At 45.2% G+C, this 19,707-nt stretch overlaps 1 protein-coding gene across 1 annotated transcript in view; it reads right to left on the reverse strand.

The window, feature by feature from the left end:
- The window catches only part of MYO16 (myosin XVI), a 350,065-nt gene that overhangs the window by 219,942 nt on the left and 110,416 nt on the right, over positions 1-19,707 (reverse strand). The window contains exons 13-15 of the mRNA XM_064492981.1: positions 16,987-17,114; positions 12,149-12,254; positions 5,832-5,949 (exon numbers count right to left, since the gene is read on the reverse strand). Of these exons, the coding sequence (XP_064349051.1) occupies positions 5,832-5,949; positions 12,149-12,254; positions 16,987-17,114 (352 nt within the window). The remainder of the gene's footprint in view (positions 1-5,831; positions 5,950-12,148; positions 12,255-16,986; positions 17,115-19,707) is intronic.

The raw sequence follows: 19,707 nt of genomic DNA on the forward strand, positions 1-19,707 counted from the left end.
GAAACTGCTGACAGGCCAACACAAAGGATGGCTGACGACGACATCCGTGAAGATGGTTTGTCTACTGGAAAGTCAAGTTTTGAAAAAACGAAAGGCAAAGATTTTGATGTATTTTCTATCTCGTTCGTGTTCACTCGAAGGCTTAAGTTTCCCAAGGGGTACATTTATGGAAGACATCTCCGATTGTCAGCGAGCTTCGATGTCCACTTCGATAGACTCGGGTGTCCTCAGGCACAGAAGACACAAGGAGCCCAATCTGCTCCACTCCCCACACGGGGGCCCTGGCCCCCCTGCCTTGCGGACCCCCAGCGTGTTTCTGTTTGGCCCATTCCCACACTCAGGAAGAAGACAGCAGTTCCAGTCTTCACGTACACAAACTCTAATTACGGAGGGAATCAGCTCTAAGTGAAGAAATAGCCCAGAGTGAAATACTGGTAACTTTCCTTACGTACTTCACACTCAGCGACAGTGCTCCCCCCTGGCAGGAACGAGCTCATGAGGGCTTTTCACAGTCCCCTCCCTGAACCCAGTGATGCCGGCTTCACTCCAGGTGACGTCACAAGCCACGCCTCCGAGTCATTCACCCAGCAAGTGCTTAATGTGCGCCCACTACGCGTCGGGACCGACAGGACCCCTCCATCAGCAAACTTCCATCCCAGAGGAGAGGCAGACAATAGCCACGCTCCCAGGTGCTGACAAGTCCTGCGGAAGACACGTGGATGGAGACGTGGTCCAGGGCGATGAGGGCGGAATCGAGGGGGCACGTTAGAGAGACGGGCTTGGGGAAGAAAGAGCGGTTTCCTGAAGAGGTGACTTGAAGCCAACATAGCAGGGTAACCACTGAAAAGAGACCAGTAGTGAGCGTGGCCAGTGACCAGGAGGGGAGGCAGGGACCTCGGAGCAAAGAGGAGACATGACACTCTGGAGTCAGGGAGCCGAGGGGCTCACGTGGACCAGTGTGGCCAGCGGACGCAGACCATGAGGGATGGGGCTCTGAGAGGACACTGACGATGGAGGGCCGAGTGGCCCTCGTAGGCTCAGGTCACAATGCCATTCTGAAAGGATGGGCCCAGTCCCAGGTCTGAGCCGGGGCTGCCAGGCTGGAGGTGACATTCTGACGAGATTAGATGGATTGAGAGAGAACAGCTGAGGCGTAAGCACACGCCTGACTGCATGGTTGCCTTACGTGTCACTGAGCCACCGAAGCACGTTATCTTTTTAGTTACTACTTATGCAGGTAAACGAGGCGATGGCATGAAGAAAAGCAGTTCTGAAAACCAGAAAAAGTGAGCCGGTCAGTGTCCTTTGAAGGGAAGGGGGTTACAAACAAGGGTAAACTTAGAAAACGTAGGGATGTGGAACTTCATTGAGAACCTTCTGGCCCCGGAAAACCCAGAGCAGTGCTGTCCTCACACACGGAAACCAGTGTGTTTCCACCGCTGGGCGGCCCAAGGGCTCCAGGAGGCTGATGCATAGCAGGGTGGCTGCGCTGGGACAGGGGGACGTCCGTGAACACTGGAGGGGGACAGAGATGGGACGAGGCAGGAGGAAGCCAGCATATTCCACTGCCCGTGCGTGAGTCACCTGAACCTGCTGATGGGTGAGTCCCGCGAGAGCCCGGATGCGTTACAGCCCAGATGCATTGCAGCCTGCAAGTAATGATGCTTGCTGATGCGGGCAGGCAAATTATCCAACCACAGGACGGGCAGAGCAGACTGCAATTCAATTCTTGGCAAAATGGCAAGAAGCAGACGTCGGTCTCCAAAGACTTAGTTGTTGACGCTTTAGTGAATCGCATTCAGTTACGCAGTTGGTACTTCTCAGCTCCTCTTACTGTGTGACTCGGGGGTGTGCACGCCAGCATTACGCAGGTAGGAAAAGCATCAAAACCCCGCTTCCTGGGATGTGGTGAATTTCTCAAAGTCCTTCAATCCGTGTTTTGAGAACAGCATCGTCTTTGATAATAAATATCCCAGAATGGGAGATGATATTATCACCAGACAAGTGGTCTGGTGGGTGGTTAGATTTACCTTGGATAAACGGCACGTGTCCATGGCCAGGAGCGCAGCGGGACTGCACACCGCCTGGTCCTATGCCATCGCTACCAGGACTCCCCTGAGGCCACCCTGTAGCTAAATGGAGGGAGAGTGATGACGGCTTTGTGCCAAGTTCAAGGTCACCTTCTCAGCACCGTCTTGATCCATTTCACAGTCAGAGGCAGCTCTGGCAACCCGTTCACAGCTTCTGTTATGAGACTGAGAAACGGTCAAATTCAAAAGCAGTGCATTTCCGTGTAAGCGGCACAACGCCGCTGAGAGGAACGCTGCAGAGCGAGACGTCTGCCTCTTAATCTGAAAGTTGGGGAGGAGGCTCAGGTGATGCTCACGGGACCCACAGCCCGGAGGCCAAGCGCAGGTTCCTCCCCGAAGCCCCCGCCTTCTCCACGCCGGGCTGCCTCCCGCGATCACAGCGGCTTTGGGACTCGGCCTGGTTCATGAGGAGCAGGTGACTTGGGAACGAGCCGACTCAGAAGGTCTCAATCTCAGATTTTTGAAGATTTATGAACAGTAACATGATTATCTGGAGAAAAGACTGGAAGAGGCAAGGAAGGAACCTCCCCTAGAGAGCGTGGCCCTGCGCCGGGAGCCAGGCAGGGCCACACGTCTCCCTGCCTGACATCGGGCCAGCCCACCAGCAGGTACCAGAGTGCTGGCACCCGGGCTTAGAGGACGTGGAGCAGCCCCTGTGGAATATCCCAGTCCAGGTGTCCTGCCCCGGGCCGGACGGCTTTCAGCCTGCAGGGCCTGCCATCACAGCTGCCTGGACACAGGCCACATGGGGGAAGAAAGCACGCTGCCATCGGCAGGAGGGCAGGTGGAACGTCCTCGTTAAAGATGTCCCTTCTCCGAAACACCCACCAGTGCTTCGCAGCACGAAGGGCACATCCTTGTGCTCAGGACCCCCTCCTCGGGGGGGACAGCGTTGGGAGACACTTGTCACATTTCCGTGAGTCTCTTGCTTTGCAGTGTGAAGTGTTTATCTCCTTCAAGGCTCACCCAGACAGGGCGCTGGAACGTTCACCCTCCTGGTAAACACTCTGAGTGCAGCCCTTCCTTCTCCTCTTCAAAATGGGGAACAAAGAATTGAACTCCCAGTCCGAGCTCTTCAGGCCCCCACACACGTGTGTTCCAAGCATTATGCGTCCTTTAGCGTAGCTCGAGCTAGCACCGACTTTATACGTTTGTGTCATTTATTAGAAGTGGTTTTATTCTTAACATTAAAAAAATAGATAAAAACCTCCTCAAAATCATTTTTCGAGATTTTAAAAAGAACACAGCAGGAGGCTGCTAACCAAACGCAGGAGACAGGAACGGAACTGGGGGTGTTAACGGGGAGGCCAGGACGAGCAGGACGACACGGGGAGGGGAGGATGCTGGCGGGCGCGGGCTCGGGCGTGTGCGAGGCTGAGCGCAGACTGCACGGCGCGCACAGCCCTTCGAGGATTCAGAGGGCACTTCGGGACCTGAAGGTGCCTCCGGCTCATCCGTAAGAATGTGTATCAGCCTGTGTCCCGAGGCGCAGCCGGCAGGGGCGGCCGGGGTTGAGGGTGTATCTGCGGGTCTGATCACCTGAAGCTCCGTGGGCTGCCTGCCATCCGCACCCGGGCTGAGAAGAAGGCTTCGGACCTAAGCGTCCTACTTCTTTACAGAGCATACGATTATTTTCTAAATTAACACTCCTGCAGAGGACATGTTAAATTCTATTCAGAAAAAAAAAATAAAGTTGGTGGTGGCTGAGACCCCCAGAAGCCACTTACTGTCCCTCCATCCTGGTAAAGGGAATATTGAATCAAGGACAAGTGCCATCTCCTCCGAGGACCCTGGCATCCGGCTTTGGCTAGAAACGCGCCTCTCAAACCTGTGCTCATACGGATCGCCAGGGGATCCCGTCACAGAGCCCCAGTCCTGAGGTCTGCACTGGGGCCCGGTGGCCGGCACTTCTGACAAGCCCCAGGTCACACTGGTGGAGGGTATCTCGGGTCGTACAGGGGAGCAGCGAGGGGCGGAACGTGCACCTTCTGGAACTTCCTCAGCTCCCAGCATCTATGGCTCCAACCACGGGTCCCTGAAAGCTCAGGGGAAGTGGTGCTCACAGTTGAAGAAGTCAGGCTGTGCCCCCACCCAGAGGGACGTTCTCACTGGGGCGTTATAAACAAGGATGTGAAAACCGGAGTTTGAGGCTCTAGACATTTCTCCTCCAAGGTTTTCCTAAAATGGTAGACCTTCAAACAGCGCTCTTAGCCATGGATTAAAAAAGAAGACAAAATCTTTCCTATTGCAGAGTTTAACCATCTAACTTCCACATCTAAAATTACCTTTTCTTTCTCCTTTCATACATATTTTATATATATATATATTTTTTACCAAATTTCATTTAGCAAGAATGCGATTTTGATATACATTTACTGCAAAATATAGGTTATTTGTTTCTAAATTATGGTCAAAATTTGTCTCCTGCAGGGAAGTTAGGGTAACTTGAAACGCCAAGTAAAATTGATCTCTTTCAAAGATCATTATAATTAGCCATTGTTTGTGTGCTGACAGCTGTTATAAAAGTTTTCAAAATTCCTCCAAGTGGATTCAGGCATTCTATCTACAGTTGTATTCATGTTATTAATTTGCATGGATAATCTGTTTTGATTTGCAAGACATAAAATCCTAAGAGAATTCTAAATTAGTTGAATTTTACCCAATGTTCATAGCAGTGCTACATACAATAGCCAAGACATGGAAGCAATCTAAATGTCCACCAACAGAGGACTGGATAAAGAAGTTGTGGTATATTTATTTATACAATGGAATACTACTCAGCCATAAAAAATAAAACAATGCCATTTGCAGCAACATGGATGGACTTATTCTAAGTGAAGTAAGCCAGAAAGAGAAAGAAAAATACCATATGATATCACTTAATGTGGAATCTAAAAAAAGGAAAAGAGGACACTAATGAACTCACCTACAAAACAGAAACAGACTCACAGTAAACAATTTTATGGTTACTGGAGGAAAAGGGGTGGGAAGGGATAAATTTGGGAGTTTGACATTTGCAAACTATGTATAAAAATAGATTAAAAAACAAATTTCTTCCATATAGCACAGGGAACTATATTCAATACCTTGTAATAATCTTTAATGAAAAAGAATATGAAAATGAATATGTGTGTGTATGTGCATGACTGTGACATTGTGCTGTACACAAATTGCTACATTGCAATTCACTGTACTTCAAAACAATGTTTTTAATAAATAAATTAGTTGAATTTTAAATTAGAGGTTTTCATATACATTAAATACTTAAATCAAATAAACATTTCTGTTTGGGTTTAGTTGGGTCATTATTTTGATGTTTTGTTTTTTTTTAATTTCAATCATTTAAAATACAGATTCAGCTTTATTTATAATAGAACTCAATGTGTGTTGCATGAAGGAATTACATGTCAAGTTATAATTTATTTCTTGTACCTGATTTTTTTTCTGTGTCAGCAAGTATGGTTCATTTCAGCTATTTTTGGTTTGCTTTCATATTACACAGCTTATACAAAAATTGTCTTGAAAGGTTCATCTTGCTTATCAGAATATTTCTCAATTCACAATAATTTTAGAAGTCATAACTTGACGCCTTGGGTATGCATGCTGACACCCACAGATACACACACGTTGGTGCACACGAGCACACGTGCACACACGCAGCACACACGTTGCTGCCACGCTGGTGTCTCTCTGCCCTCTTCTGGCAGCTCCTAACTCTCCCCGCGCTAATTTTACACTTACCTCCCGTTAAGTGTTTTCTCCTCTCACAGAACTGTAGCTCAAAATACTTAATAAAGCAGCTGGACAGGTCGTTAAGCGTGGTCTTGGCATGTCCAAAGGCTTCCAGGATGCATGTGACCTGCAGCAAAGGGAGCATTTACTGAGCTACTCTTTTGTTTAAATAGAACTGGGCAGCGACAGCAAAGAGACAGGAGTACTCGAGAGCCCAGAGGCTCCCCACTGTTCCCGCAACTCAGCCCTGGATTTTTAAGGTCACTCTTTCCTCAGCTGCGAACCACTAGCATCCTCCCTCTCAAATGGTAGCCAATGGTAACAAGATGATGACACACAGAGCACGTGACTCCCTCCCCTCAGAGTAAGTGGAGAATGATGACACCGTCTTCACACACACACACACACACACACACCCCTCAGCACACGCTGTTTGGTCTTTGTAACCTGAACACTACAAGTACTCCTGCGGCTTTGGAGGGAGGGGTTAGAGTTAATCTAAGCAACAGTCAGAGTTTCTTTTAAAAATAACAAATTCACTCAAACATTTGCTTATCACTTCTTCAGACCCCGTTTTCACTTTGCCACATACTCTTTCCCACCCGAGCCGCTAGGTAACCCTCCCCTGCCCTGTTTCTGCTCCGAGCCAACCATCCTCCCCGTAGGAGCAGGGGTAGGGACTCCAGGCGAAGCCCTCTGACCCAGGGTCTCAAGGCGACAAGCTCCCTTTCAGAGACGGGGAGTCACGGCTGGAAAGCGTCGTTCACGCAGCTCCTCGGGGCAACCTGGCATCTGAGACTCTTCCTTAACATATTTCCTTATAAGTTGATTACAGAACAAATGTCATTTCCTCTCACAGTTGAGTGTGCCTGTGATAATGATGATGAATAAGCAATTCTCCCCAAAGTATGAAAGTCTGGATGGTTCAAAGGTTTTTTTCTGTATCTTTCAACTTACTGATACGTTAAGTGCAGTTCCTGCATCAGCCACAAGAGGGACACAATAATACCTCATTGCTACACTGGGTGTTACTTGATAATTTCTGATGATAGTATTTTTGGAGAGCTTTATTCTAAATAATAAAAAACTTTGCTGTTACTTTTTAAACTTCCTGGATACTGCTCTAATAAAGGTATTCAATTCACCTGCAAGTATTTTATATTTTGAAAGATTATAAAACAACACTGATTCTAATCACAAATCAAAGTGCTAAACATTGTGGTAACGATGAAATATATTAAAATGTCTGTTTTTGAAGTTTGAACTTTTGGAGAGAAACACTCACTCTTTACAGAAACCCTATGATTTAGGTCTTTTTATAATAACTTCATTTTAAAGACCGTAATAGTGAGTTGATAGTAGTGATGGCAGAAATATTTCTGAAAAAAACATTTGAAATAGTATTTATATAGGTCCTAGTTTTTGTTTTTTCCCCAATAATTTAATATAAAAAGATGGAAAATTAATAGTGTAATTATATCACATTTTAAACCTTTGTAATATTACATTAAACAGTGGTTTAAAAATTCATAAAAAGGAATAGAATAAAATGTTTAAAATATTTTTGCTTCTAGTTATATTGGTGTTGTATCTGATAGTATGTTAATTTTCTACGATAATAGAAAATGAATATGAAAGATAATTAATGACACGTGGCCCAGCAGAAAGTACAGGGTAATGGTTCCACGCGTGTGCTCGGGGGTGAGAAGTTGCCACCCCCACAGTCCAGCTCCGCTAACGGCAAATTAGGTAACACTGAGCAAGTTTCATTAATTTCCAAACCTCATTTTCCTCTGTTCTTTCACTGGTTGTCAGAGTCAGGTGTATGAAGCACTCAGCCTGGTGCCTGGCACACGGTAAGTACTCAACAAATAACAAGGGTTAATTTTGCTTTTGTCAGTAATAGCAGAGAACATTTAAGCATTTATACTGTACTTACTGTGTGCCAGAACTCTCTCTGTCCATCTATATACGTGTGCGCAAATATAAAGTCATGTGTGAATTATATGTAACTGTATATACATATAAATATGTACGTATGTATATGAGTATACGTGTATATATAGCTTCTTTTAATTCTCACAACATTTTATAGAAAAGAAAATTGAGATTGAGTCAGTTCCCAAGAGTGTGTATATAGTGAAGCTGGGACTGAAACCCAAGCCATCTCTTGCAGAATCGGCTGTGTTTAATCACTGTATCAAAATAACAATAAAGACATATTGGGCAGAAAACTAATATAAAAGTAAAACCACTGGACAAAATATAAACACATGGCATTCTTTCATTGTGCTCTGCTGGTCCATAATCCAAGATTAAAACACTGGTTACACTGAAATAATCAGTTTTTTATCTGTAATTATCCACTTGGCCAATAGGTGGCACTAAACAAATATGTTGAGAGATGCAAAATTAATACTGTTCTGCTAACTTTAAAACAAAATCATGAGAATGTTGTGCGGTAATAAAACTTTAAGCAAAAATATAGGCAAAGGGAAGTCAGTATATATTTCCTCAGTATTTACTGATTCACATCTTTATTGCCATGATTTGTGTCTAATTACATTGTAAATTATTTCTATAAAATTTTAATAGTTCTGCCACTAACAGGGATGCACTATTACCCTGTTAGTGGTTAACCTACTGCATTTTCTCAAAGTAAAATCTTGTAACCTCCTCAATAAAAAATAATGGCTTAATCAAGCTGGCCCCATCACTCTGCTGCATGAAAGCAGTTGCTCAATAAACGTTTGTTTAAGTAACTTAAAAGAAATTGAACGTGTCTTGCAGTTGAAACTCATTTGGGCAAGAATTAGTGAAAAGTTCCAGGCAATTGTTTTTTGTGTTTTTATTTCCCCAAAAACATGATATTTATGTTCCAATAAACCTACTGCATGGAAAGTCCCTGCTTCCACAGTTTGAAATTCCCACACAAGGATGAGAACAACAGCCTCTTAACTGATCTCAGCTGTTTTGAGATCGTACAGGGAGACCAAGCAGAGTCTGCAGGGGCGGGACCCAAACCCCTGCCCCCGGGTGACGCGCATTCCCCACAAAGCCGGGATGCAAGCCTACGGAGACTTTCAAGGCAGGACAAGTCAAGTGTAAGATCAAAATCCAGAAATATCACAGCTGTGTGGCCCTTAAAATGTGTGTATTCCCCGCTTTAAAATGACCAAAACTCATCCCTGGCCCTCAGTGCGTGATGCTCTGCATCACCGTCTGCCACCAGCTCAGCCTCTTTCCCGTCCTCTCTGCACCACCCACCTCGACAGCATGGAACTTACAGAGGGCCAGCTTCCTCCTACATCCCCTCATTTTTGTGTTGCTGTTGTTGTTGCTCCCCATACTCCAAATAGTAATCTCTGATTGATAAATCTTTAATGACGCCATGGACGTCACCAGCAGGAACGCGACCCCTGCTCCCGGGCGTGTCAGGATTCACGCTGCAGACCCGCCCCGCGTCTTTCCCTTTGCGTCTCTGTGGCTTTTCTGCTGTTCATTCTTTGGTAACTGCTCATCAGAATGACCTTCGATGACTTTTTTCTCTATGATCCAGGGCCAAATTGTTTGTTCTGGACTCAACCAGTATCCCAGTGGAAGATACCATGCGTCTGCTTGCACATGGCATCACGTGGCAGTGTCACGCCCTGTGTCTGCCGTGTGGCACCGCAGAGGGTGTCTCACCATCTGACTCAGCTCACTCGCATCCCTCCTTGCAGGGCTGCCTGGCAAACGGCCCTGCCCTCTTACCCTGCACGACGGAGCTCTGCGCACCAAGGGTGTTCTTTTCTGCTCATCTCCTGGACACAATCTCTTTCATGCGGGAAATAGCAGCCCATCTCGTAAATGTACACAATTTCACGGAACCCCAGTGATGCCACAAAGATTTACAGTCAATTCATAAATTTTTCCAATGTTCGTGTTTTAGTACAGCTTATTCACTTGGGTTTCTCTGCAAAAGCTGCAGCTGGATAATTTTCAAGAATGTCTTGTCGCTGAAGGGAATGCATGTGGACGATAATTTAATTGGAAACCAAAAATAGCATAACTGGCAGGAAGTTTAAGACTTACTCAAACCTGAGACTACAGATCACTTAGTTATGACGTCCTTAATTTGCCATGAGAAACAAACAAAACGAACAAATGAATTAGAAAGGGTCTTACTTGAAATTTGCCTTGATGCTCCCAGATGGCTCCCAGATGCTGATTGATTTGGAAAAGTTATGGCTATCTTACCCAAAGAAATGCAGCCTAGACTGCATTCACTTGAGCGAAAATGCAAAGTCAATTTACATAAAGTAATCGACAATGCATGTTAGAAATCATGTAGCCTGCTCTTCTTCAAAGGATTTTTTTGATAAATGAGTGTTTCAGTCTATAATTTACGTAGAGACTATTATTTCTGGGCATTACAATTAAGCCCGTAGATCCTGTTATTTTATTAGTTAACCTGAGTCTATTTTATAACCGTGTTGATTTATAGATTCTCTAACCCTTGAGTGTCATTAGTCGGTATACTGCAATATCTGAACAAAGTTTCTGCTCTTCTTCCCAAGTTGACCCAAAATGATGAATTACTTTGAGCTGTGTTGCAGGGTTGTGAACTCAGTATAGAGCTCAAGCTTAATAAACAGTTATGAAATAAAGTCATCAGTGAACACATACGATACCACAGACACATGCGGAACTGAGTGCTTATACATTCTTTGTAAAGCGAAAAATCTCCAGAATCAGGCATATGCTTGGGAATACGAGCAGATTTCATTTTAAGGCCTTCTTATTCAAAAGTGGAAAGTATAAGGACATAACATTTATCTGTCAATTAAATGTAAGTTCCTCTCATTTTTAAATGAGGAATCTGATAGTAAAATTCCCAGAATATTGCCACGTAAACACACCTAGGCCGAAATAACGGACCTGCAGCTACAAGATATAAAGGGCAGGTGGACACAAAAACGAGCAAAAATTACACAGCTTCCATCATGCGAAGATAGGTTTCTAGGTTGCTACCGTTTGGACTTTTAGATGGCATTGTTTTAGGGAATGACCTGAGATGAGCAGCAACTGTTTTCACTCCATTGCTACCAGACACTATTAAATATAAAATTGATGAATGAAATGCAGGTGTCTGTCTGCAAAGAGGTGTGAGGCAAGGTCCGTGCGGGGCAGATCCTGGAGGAGCAAGGCCTGTAAATCTAATATCAGAACAACTGTAATGCGACTGCAGCATCCTATTTGCAAGACCTCACTTGAACTTCTCACCGAGGGAGCGTGTACTGCTGTAACTTGGCCGGCCGTGTGTGCAGTTTTTTTTTTTTGTCAAGGAAATGATATAACAAGGGCATTTTCTTGAATGTCATGCAGAGCATGTTGACTTATTTTTAACAAAACTTATATTCTTTTTATACATGTAAGGAACTGAACATAATTTTGATACATAAATATAATGGGGTTTTTGGCCCAAGGCAATGAAAATGAAAATTTTTGGATAAATATGACTTCCTTAATCTTGGCCAAAAAAAAAAAAGATTATTTTTTACAAAAAGGAAGAGAGAAAACTCCCGCTGTCTGAACTAACAGCAGGTTAAGACAGAGCCCAAGAACATGACAGCGGTGGTTCTGTAAATCACACACACACTCACCAGGACTTACCAGGTCCTGATGACATACAAACGGTTTGTCCACCTTAAGTGTATGTGATTTCATTAGAGTCAGTTAGTCTGGGGAGCCTGGGGTAATTAAATGTTTCCGAGGTGTGAAAATAGTAGCTATTTTATTCTTGTGTTTGTTCATTCAGCACATAGAATCGAGCTCCTGCCAGGACCAGGCTCCACAGCAGTGTGTCTAAATCAAGGGACAGGCACCCGGCAGCCACCTGAGACACCGGCTGAGTAAAGGAATAAGCCAATGAGACCCCACGGCCCTACACGGGGGGACACGTGTCCAAAGGCGGCCTCAGCTAGAAGAGGAGCGCAGGGAAGTCGCGCTTCAAGGCTAGAGAAACCAGCTCCATCCTTGAGGGAACCCAGGTGCCCTTGGATGGGATCTCGAGGGAACAGAGTCAGGCTGGAACCGTGTGGAAAAGACAACCAGCCCACTCGCAGGCGCCTCCCTGAGCAACATGTCTGAGTTCCATCGTGTGAAATCTGGCCTTTCCGTTGGCTGCTGAAATAGGCTGTAATGGTTCCTCACTGACCCCCGACAGTATTTTAGGACCATGAAGTAGCCGGATAAAGTGTCTTCAAACAAAAGCAAGTGTTACTGCATATAATTTAAAATTTTTCTGGCCTCCCCATATTCCCCGACCCAAAGAAGAAACTTACGTGTTTAAATTTGGAATCGAACATAGGCCTGCTGGCGCCAGACCTACAGGTGAGGTGTCTCGTTATCTGTTTGCTGGCTTCGGACTTTCCAGATCCTCTTTCTCCACTAAAGGAAGACAGAGGAAACACAAGTTTATTGTTTTGGAGAACGTGGTATAAAAATTAAATAACCAGAGATAATTCTCAGACACAAAAAAAGTGAGGAAATGACATTAACAACTTTTAATGAGTTTATGGTATCAGTTAACTCTCCCATTCGATTCACTCAAGTAAAACATTTAGTAAATACATTCGACGGCATATATGTGGCATATGTGTGCTACACTGTATGTACTCTACTGCCCTAGGTGTACTGTGAATAAATAAATGTGTGCGTGTGTGTTTGTATACACACACTACAGTGTTTTACATGCTGGGACCACAAATGAACATGATGCAACTTTCTGCCACCCAACATCCTACAGAGTAGAACCACACCTGGTAGGTGGGTTATAGCAGAAAGGCCTCAGGCTGCAAAGAAAGACCCCCCCCCCCCGCTAAGTGAGGTGGCCGCCAGGTGTCGGTCCTCCACATGGGAGACGCACATGTGCCACAACCACAGGCGCTGCCTCGTTAAACATTTCTGCATCTTCCAGGAAAGATGTTACATATTCCTTGGAGAAGCCATCCTCTGGGCTTTCCTTCTCCTTTCTTCAAAGTGCAATCAAGCATGCAGCTCCTAAAACTAAGCCGGTCAGATGGCAGGCGTGACAAGGTAGGTAACGTGCCTGGCTTTCAGCTCATCCTAAATCAGCCCGTTCCGTCTTGACGTCCCTGCCAGTTTTGACAGTTCCTGTTTTCTACTTCCCTTTAATCGAGGAACAAGTACAGGCCACACTTGTTTATTTGTAACGACGACACTTTTGGTGTTCCCCAGGCATACGTCCCCACTGATCTAATTCATCTAAACAGTAATTGTACTGTAGTTCTGAGACCAGACAATGCAGGGTTAACATAAAATCGCAACACAGTAATTATTTATGCCAAAGGAGTCTGATATAAAATAAGGTTTTTACTGTATCCAGATGAAATTCTTATAAAACCAATGTTTATTCGTCTGATAGCCAAAAGTTGAAAATATATATAAAGCTTTTTCCTAGGGCTCTCTCAGGTTTCTCCCTTGAACATTCGTTCTAATGGATTTGATTAAAGAGTGTTTGCCAGCAAAGAAGCTAACATTTAATTCTCTCATTCACACCTCAGGTTGTTAATGGGAACTCCTATCCGCTCATCCGTGCCTACCTTGAGCATTTTAACCCCTTCAGGAAAACCACCTTAGCAGCCTCAGGGGAGCAGGTGACAGTGACGTGCATGAGAAAAGAACTCCTTTTTTGGGTTCAAAGACCTTTTCTTGTAACTTTCTAATTTCAGAGCAGAAGCAATTCAGAATCTTTCATGACGGAAATTTAACCTCTACAGTTACATTCGCTGTTACAAAAACTGTTCCCCAGCAACGTAATGGGATATCTCACGCATCTTGTTTTTGTAGAGATTTGGCTTGCATTCACTCAGGGATCGATCCTTGAAAATATCATTTTACTTTTAAAAATATTGCTTGTTCTTTCAAATGAGCCTTACTGAGGGCCTCCTGTGTGCGGGAGTCTGTTCGGCTTTGGGGTAAAGAGGTGAAAAGATACTGTTTCCAGTGCCAGTGACTGGGGATGCTCTCAAGGAAGCAGGAAGTGCATAAATAGGGTGTAATTATAACGAGCAGGCACAGCTAGCAATGCACCTGCGGGTCAGGGGGCAGGTGCATCTCCTGAGAGAAGCCAGGGAAGACTTCCGGATGAGGTGGGAATTGAGCTCATTCTTGGAGAAGGGCCAGCCCAGAAGACAGTGCTTACCCAACAGGAAGCACTCCACCAACTTCCTGGGCATCTGAGCGACCTGACATTGGGGCGAGTCTGGAATGTCGGCAGACACGGAGACACAGGGGCCGGGCGGGCGTGGGGCTGACCTGGTGGTCGTGCGAGTCCCTCCCCCTCTCCCCACCATTGCCCTCACTCTAGCAATGACATGCAGGGAAAACCATCAACTCGATCACATGCCTTTGAGCCACCTTATAAAATCCCCAAGTGACCACCACATTTTATTTAAACATTGAGTAATTACAAGGAGATAAACAAAAAGGAGAAATGGGTTTGATAGGCTTGGCTTCTTAGGATGACAGGGTAAAACTAAAAATCTTAGTTCCACGTGTTTGAGAAATACTTCTTGATCTGAAAATCCAAGTCCATGATTAAACTAGAAACTGACCAAAGATTTTGGGTGGTGCTGATTGATCGTGGACCCAGACAAAATCTGAAACTCATTTGAACAGCCTTGTCTGTTAAATCTGCACATGGCAGAGAAAAACCCTACATTGCTTATTTCACAAGTTAGTTGTACGTTCAGCATGTGCCATTAATTTAGGTTTGCTCAGCATACTGGTAGGATAATGGACATTTATCACACAAGCTCAAACAATTAATTGAAACCATCCATCAAAGCCTTCAGAAAACTAAAGGTTAAAACAGAGGATGGTGAACTCCAAACACCCAGTTATACCCCAGGACAAAGATCTAAAAATTATTAAAAACTATTCCTCAAGTTGAAGCCTAGCGTGTTACTGAAGCCTATAGTTATGAACAAAATGAGAAATAAAATTAAAAATTGAAAATGAATTAAAAATTATCTGGCCTGGTACTAAGTTATAAGTCATCTAGTCCAGGAATGTCTGAGTTTTGATCTCCAAATCTTAAATTATCCTTTGTAAATTCTAGTTATGGAATACAATGGACACTCGATAAATTAGCTTTAAACAATGTATTTAGTTGAATTCTAAATTCACTAATTTTAGTGGATGAGTACAAATGCAGAACGCCTCGTTTCAGTCAAGACCGTCCAGGAGGCAGAGAAATCACGTACGAACCCCTAAAAGAAGAAAGGCAATGACTCAAGTAAAAACTCCTTGTGGTCATGGATTTGCTCTTCACTTCTTTAAACTTGAATGAAGAAATCTTTTTTTTCAGAATGAGTGGTTGATACAGGGCATTATTAGCCTTTAAGAATGTCCCAAAGGAATGCTCATTCTGCAGCACATTAACAAGCCCTACCAGAGGCGCCGTCCCGTGAGCAGCACACGCAGAAATCACTGGGTTAAACAGGGCAAACAGGCCTCTTCACTGGAAGGGTGTGGTGGACACCGTGAACCTATAATAGGCAGGTTCTCAAAGGACGTGGATTCACTGGCTCCTCAGAGCTTCACTAAGGACCCAAATCTTTGACAAGAACTAAGCAAATTCAGTGAGAATTTAGTTAGGTCCATGGTTTGTGGCCATCATTTTAAGGGAGGTTGGGGGCACTGGGCAAGCCATGCACTGGGGTCTGGCTCTGAGCGTAGGTAAGATTCACTCCAGCTCAGAAGCCAGGCTGTTAGGCTCACATCCCGGACACACTGTTTACTTACTAGTTGTCAGTGTGCGATCCTGGTCCCATTAGCTAACCCTTCTAATACTCAGTGTCTCACACATAAAAATACAGTAATAATAGTAACAATAATAACACCTGTCTTCTAAGGTTACCAGAGCAAGGACTCACACAAGGAAAGCACCTAGTGGAGGGTGTGGCATTGACTACGTTCTCAATAAATATTAGTTGTTATTATCATCAACACTATTACACATTCCCATCTCCTGAGATTTAAAAAGTGTTTCCCTTCTGTCAAAGGAAGATCAGGAAAGCCCATAGATAAAGCAGATAAAAACAGAGCTGCTTGAGTCAAGAATGCCTGGGTCCCTGCCCCCTGCCCCAGCGCCTCTCGGGTCCCTGCCCCCCACCCCAGTGCCTCTCAGGTCCCAGGGACACTTCAGAACAGGTGTGGCAACAACCCTACTATTGTGAACACTAAAGTTTGCAACCCATCAATCTGACCCTCCAGGGAATTTTTGATCAAATTAATAATGTGAAAGTATATACATAGGTGCTTATTTAAATATTTAAATGTCCTGGGGTTCTTTCCAGGTTTTTCCGTCTTTAAACTCTTTCGTCTCACTTAGACTCAGGCTGCGCAGTGCTTCGTTCACACGTGTAGTTTTCAGCTGCTGCTCCTGCCGGTGACTACGCGAGGCCGTGGGCACTTCCGGAAGGCTCGCCCTCGTGGACGTTCGGCCTGACACAAAGCATGATTCCCATGCAGATCTCATTTTAATACCTGAATATTTCTTTAATCTTCTATCAATAGCTAGTCACATCTCACCCCTACTTCCGGTGGCACACTTTCTTGTTGACGTGAAGAATGTTTGCTCCAGAGTAAATCCTCCTCCTGCACGTCGTGACTATGAATCGATATTGCCTTACGTTTCAATGAGAGATCACTGTGTGTGTGATCTCGGTGACAGGCGAGCAGAGGCAGACCCCGAAGCGCGCGGGAGCACCCGCGTCCGCCAGGTGCCGCAGGGGGTTCGCTCAGCGCCACGCGTCGGAGGACGGCGGTGGAGGGTCACTGTTACCGCCGGCCTGCCTTTCCCCACGTTTACTGAGGTCTGAAAGCAAGACCCGCTGGTTCCAGGCCGCAAATCTTCAAAATGAAGTGAGTTTCAGGTTAAGTGTGTAGATACCGACTCAGCCACACTCGGGGCCGTTTCTAGCAGCGGGGCTGTTTCTCCGCTGGACCGAGCCAAGCGTCCTCCCTGCAGGGACAGCCCGGACCGCGAAGCGACGGGGGAGTCAGGACGGGTCAACTGTGGGCAGCGAGGACGGTTCTAGGGCCCAGCGCCCAGGGCAGAACGGAGCCGGGGGCGGGGGCGGGGGCGGCTCACCTGAGAACGAAACACTGCGGTCTCCGCTCCTGGAAGAGCTGGTGGAAGGCGCGCTCGGCGCAGGAGAAGATGTGAGGCGGCGGGGAGGCGCCGGGCGGCCCCGCGCCGCGCAGGTACAGCTGCGACACCTGGAAGACAGCGCCGCCCGCAGGCCGCAGTCCCCGTGAGAGGGGTTCAGGGCCTCCCCCTCACCACGCAGTTCCCCCCCCCCCCCACAAGCACATCCATCTCCAGTCCTGAGCCTCATCTGTAACTGCAAACCACAACGATGCTCTATCTGAAGCATTCGTAACGACAGGACGGAGGCGTGCGTTCGAGCCTTCTCTCCTTGGTTCACAGGCTTTAAATTATTTAGCTGTCTCCCAAACGCGCAACTCACAAAAATCCAGCTCCAAAGATACCCATGAAGGAAGCTGAAATTGTGGCAATTTATATCAAATCCAATTTCTCAGCAACATTTTAAATTCAGTCATGTAAGATGGCCAGGATATTCCATCTGCACAGAAAGCAGTTGCAGCTGAAACACATATGAATTTACAAATTTCTTGGGAAAAAACAAAACTTAAGTGAACTGAATTTCAGCGCTCTGGTGATTTGTAATGAGTGCCATGGTGATTCAGCGCTAGTGTTTTTAGTCCTTTTGAGTTTTTAGTGAATTCTGTTAATGTTAGATTAAAAACGAAATGATAAGAAGACTTCTTGAGTCATGAAGAAATATTAGAAAAACTTAATTTTTATTTTGCAAAACAACTCGCTTGTATCTTTAAAGATGTCAAGGTTAGGAAATTCAAGAAGTTTGAAGAACTGCTCCAGGTTGAAGGAGGTAAAGAGCCCAGTGTTCACTGCACCCGGGGACGGCGGGCATCAGTGGGACAATGGGAAAGACCTGAATGACGCCTCTCGTTCAATAACAGCACATGAGCAGTGATTTCCCGATTTTGAGGGCTGTATGGAGGTTACGCAGGGAAAGGCCTTTGTAGGAAATATACAGAACAGGTATTCAAGGCTGATGGGACAACATGCTAGCAAGTCATTTTAAAATGAGGGAAAAATGTTGTTTGTTCTACTGATTTGCAAATGTTCTTCCATAAATTTGAGATTATTTCAAATTATAGGGGGAAATAATTTTAAAAAGTAGAATCAATGGTCTACAGCAAAAAGAGAGAGTTGGGTGAAACTCACAAATATCACCCTGAGTAGACTCAGAGACACAGGAGAACGCGTCACAAGATCCCATTTACACGGAGCAAAAAATAGAGGAAACCAGTCTGCGCTGTTAGAAGTGAGGCTGGTGGTGCTCTGGGCAAAGGGGCAGTGAGTGGACAGGAGTGAGCGTGGGGTCCGGAGGCTGGGGATGCTCTGCCCTCGGGCTCACGGCACAGTGCTGATCTGCACACTGGAGATGAGCACTTTCCTGTGTGCATTATGGCCCAATAAAACCATCAGGACACCAGGGTCATCCGACACTGTGGATATGGTGCAGAGACAGAGAGAGGGGCCACTGGGACAGACTACAGGACTCAACTCAGGACCACACATGGCGAGATTTGGGCGGCCACCGGGCAGACTGTTACGTGTCAAGGAGGCTGTGGAGAAAACTGGTGATCTGTAAAGGGAACAAACATGCTGTGTGTCTCCTGCCCTGTGTAAAAATAAACTGCAGGTGAATTCAAGTCCCAGATATGAACAACAAAGCTTAACACACGTAGACAAGTGTATAGAAGAGCACTCTCATGATTGCGGGGTAAGGGAATAGGGTCACAGACGTGAATTATACTGCGAAAGACTGCACAACATTACAGCTAAGGGCTCCTGTTCAACCCTTACAAACACCACACCTAAAATTTTTAAAAATCAGGGGAAGGCAAAGAGGAGAGTAAGCTGTGCATATGATCAATAAATTGTCAGCATTTTAGAAAAGACTCTTACAAATCAATACGAAAAACTGGAAATGACGTGGAAAATTGGGCAAAAAATGGAAATGGAAAAGAAAGGCCAATACACACGAAAAAAAGGTGACAAAACTCTCTGGTGACCAGGGAAATGCCGTTTCAAACCTGAAGGCGATACAGCACACATAAACCACTGCTAACTTCGTCAATAACAGTTTGTTAATGATGGTAATGGCCTCACTTGCTACGTGCTTGCTGCTCCTCTCAGCATTTTACGCTCACTCATCCATCCAATTCTCCCAGAAACCTAAGACTTGGGCATGAGAATGCGGCTCCTGTTTACAGAGAAGGAAACTGATGCGAAGAAACCCTCCAAGGTCACAGGGCTGGTTAGCGGTGGAGTCTGAGTTCAAAATGAAGTTTTCTCCCACGCTGGAAGACTCATGCATAATACGCAGTGTTCAAAGCCACTGGAAGGGTAATTTGGCAGTTTCTCCTAAACTTAGGGAGGTAGGTTTGACTAGGGATCTCTCTGTAGAAATTCACAAACGTGAGCCAAGAAGCACACAAAACAATCCTTAGCACTCACTGTCAGAGCAGAAAGCAAGGCAATAATTCTGTAATAGGTACTGATGGATAAGCATAGCTGTGTGTTAATACAATAAAATACTACAGGGCATTTAGAATAAGGCACCTAGGCTGGAACCTTTTATTATGGAAAATTTTTGGAAGCACAAGGATTAATGAAATTTTTTTTTGTTGTTGTAGAAGAATAGAGCTAATACAGCCCCTGAGTAAATTAAAAGAGAAAACAATGGTTTATACAGTT

Source organism: Camelus dromedarius, chromosome 13 (genome assembly GCF_036321535.1).
Source record: "Camelus dromedarius isolate mCamDro1 chromosome 13, mCamDro1.pat, whole genome shotgun sequence".
Classification (NCBI taxonomy): Eukaryota; Metazoa; Chordata; class Mammalia; order Artiodactyla; family Camelidae; genus Camelus; species Camelus dromedarius.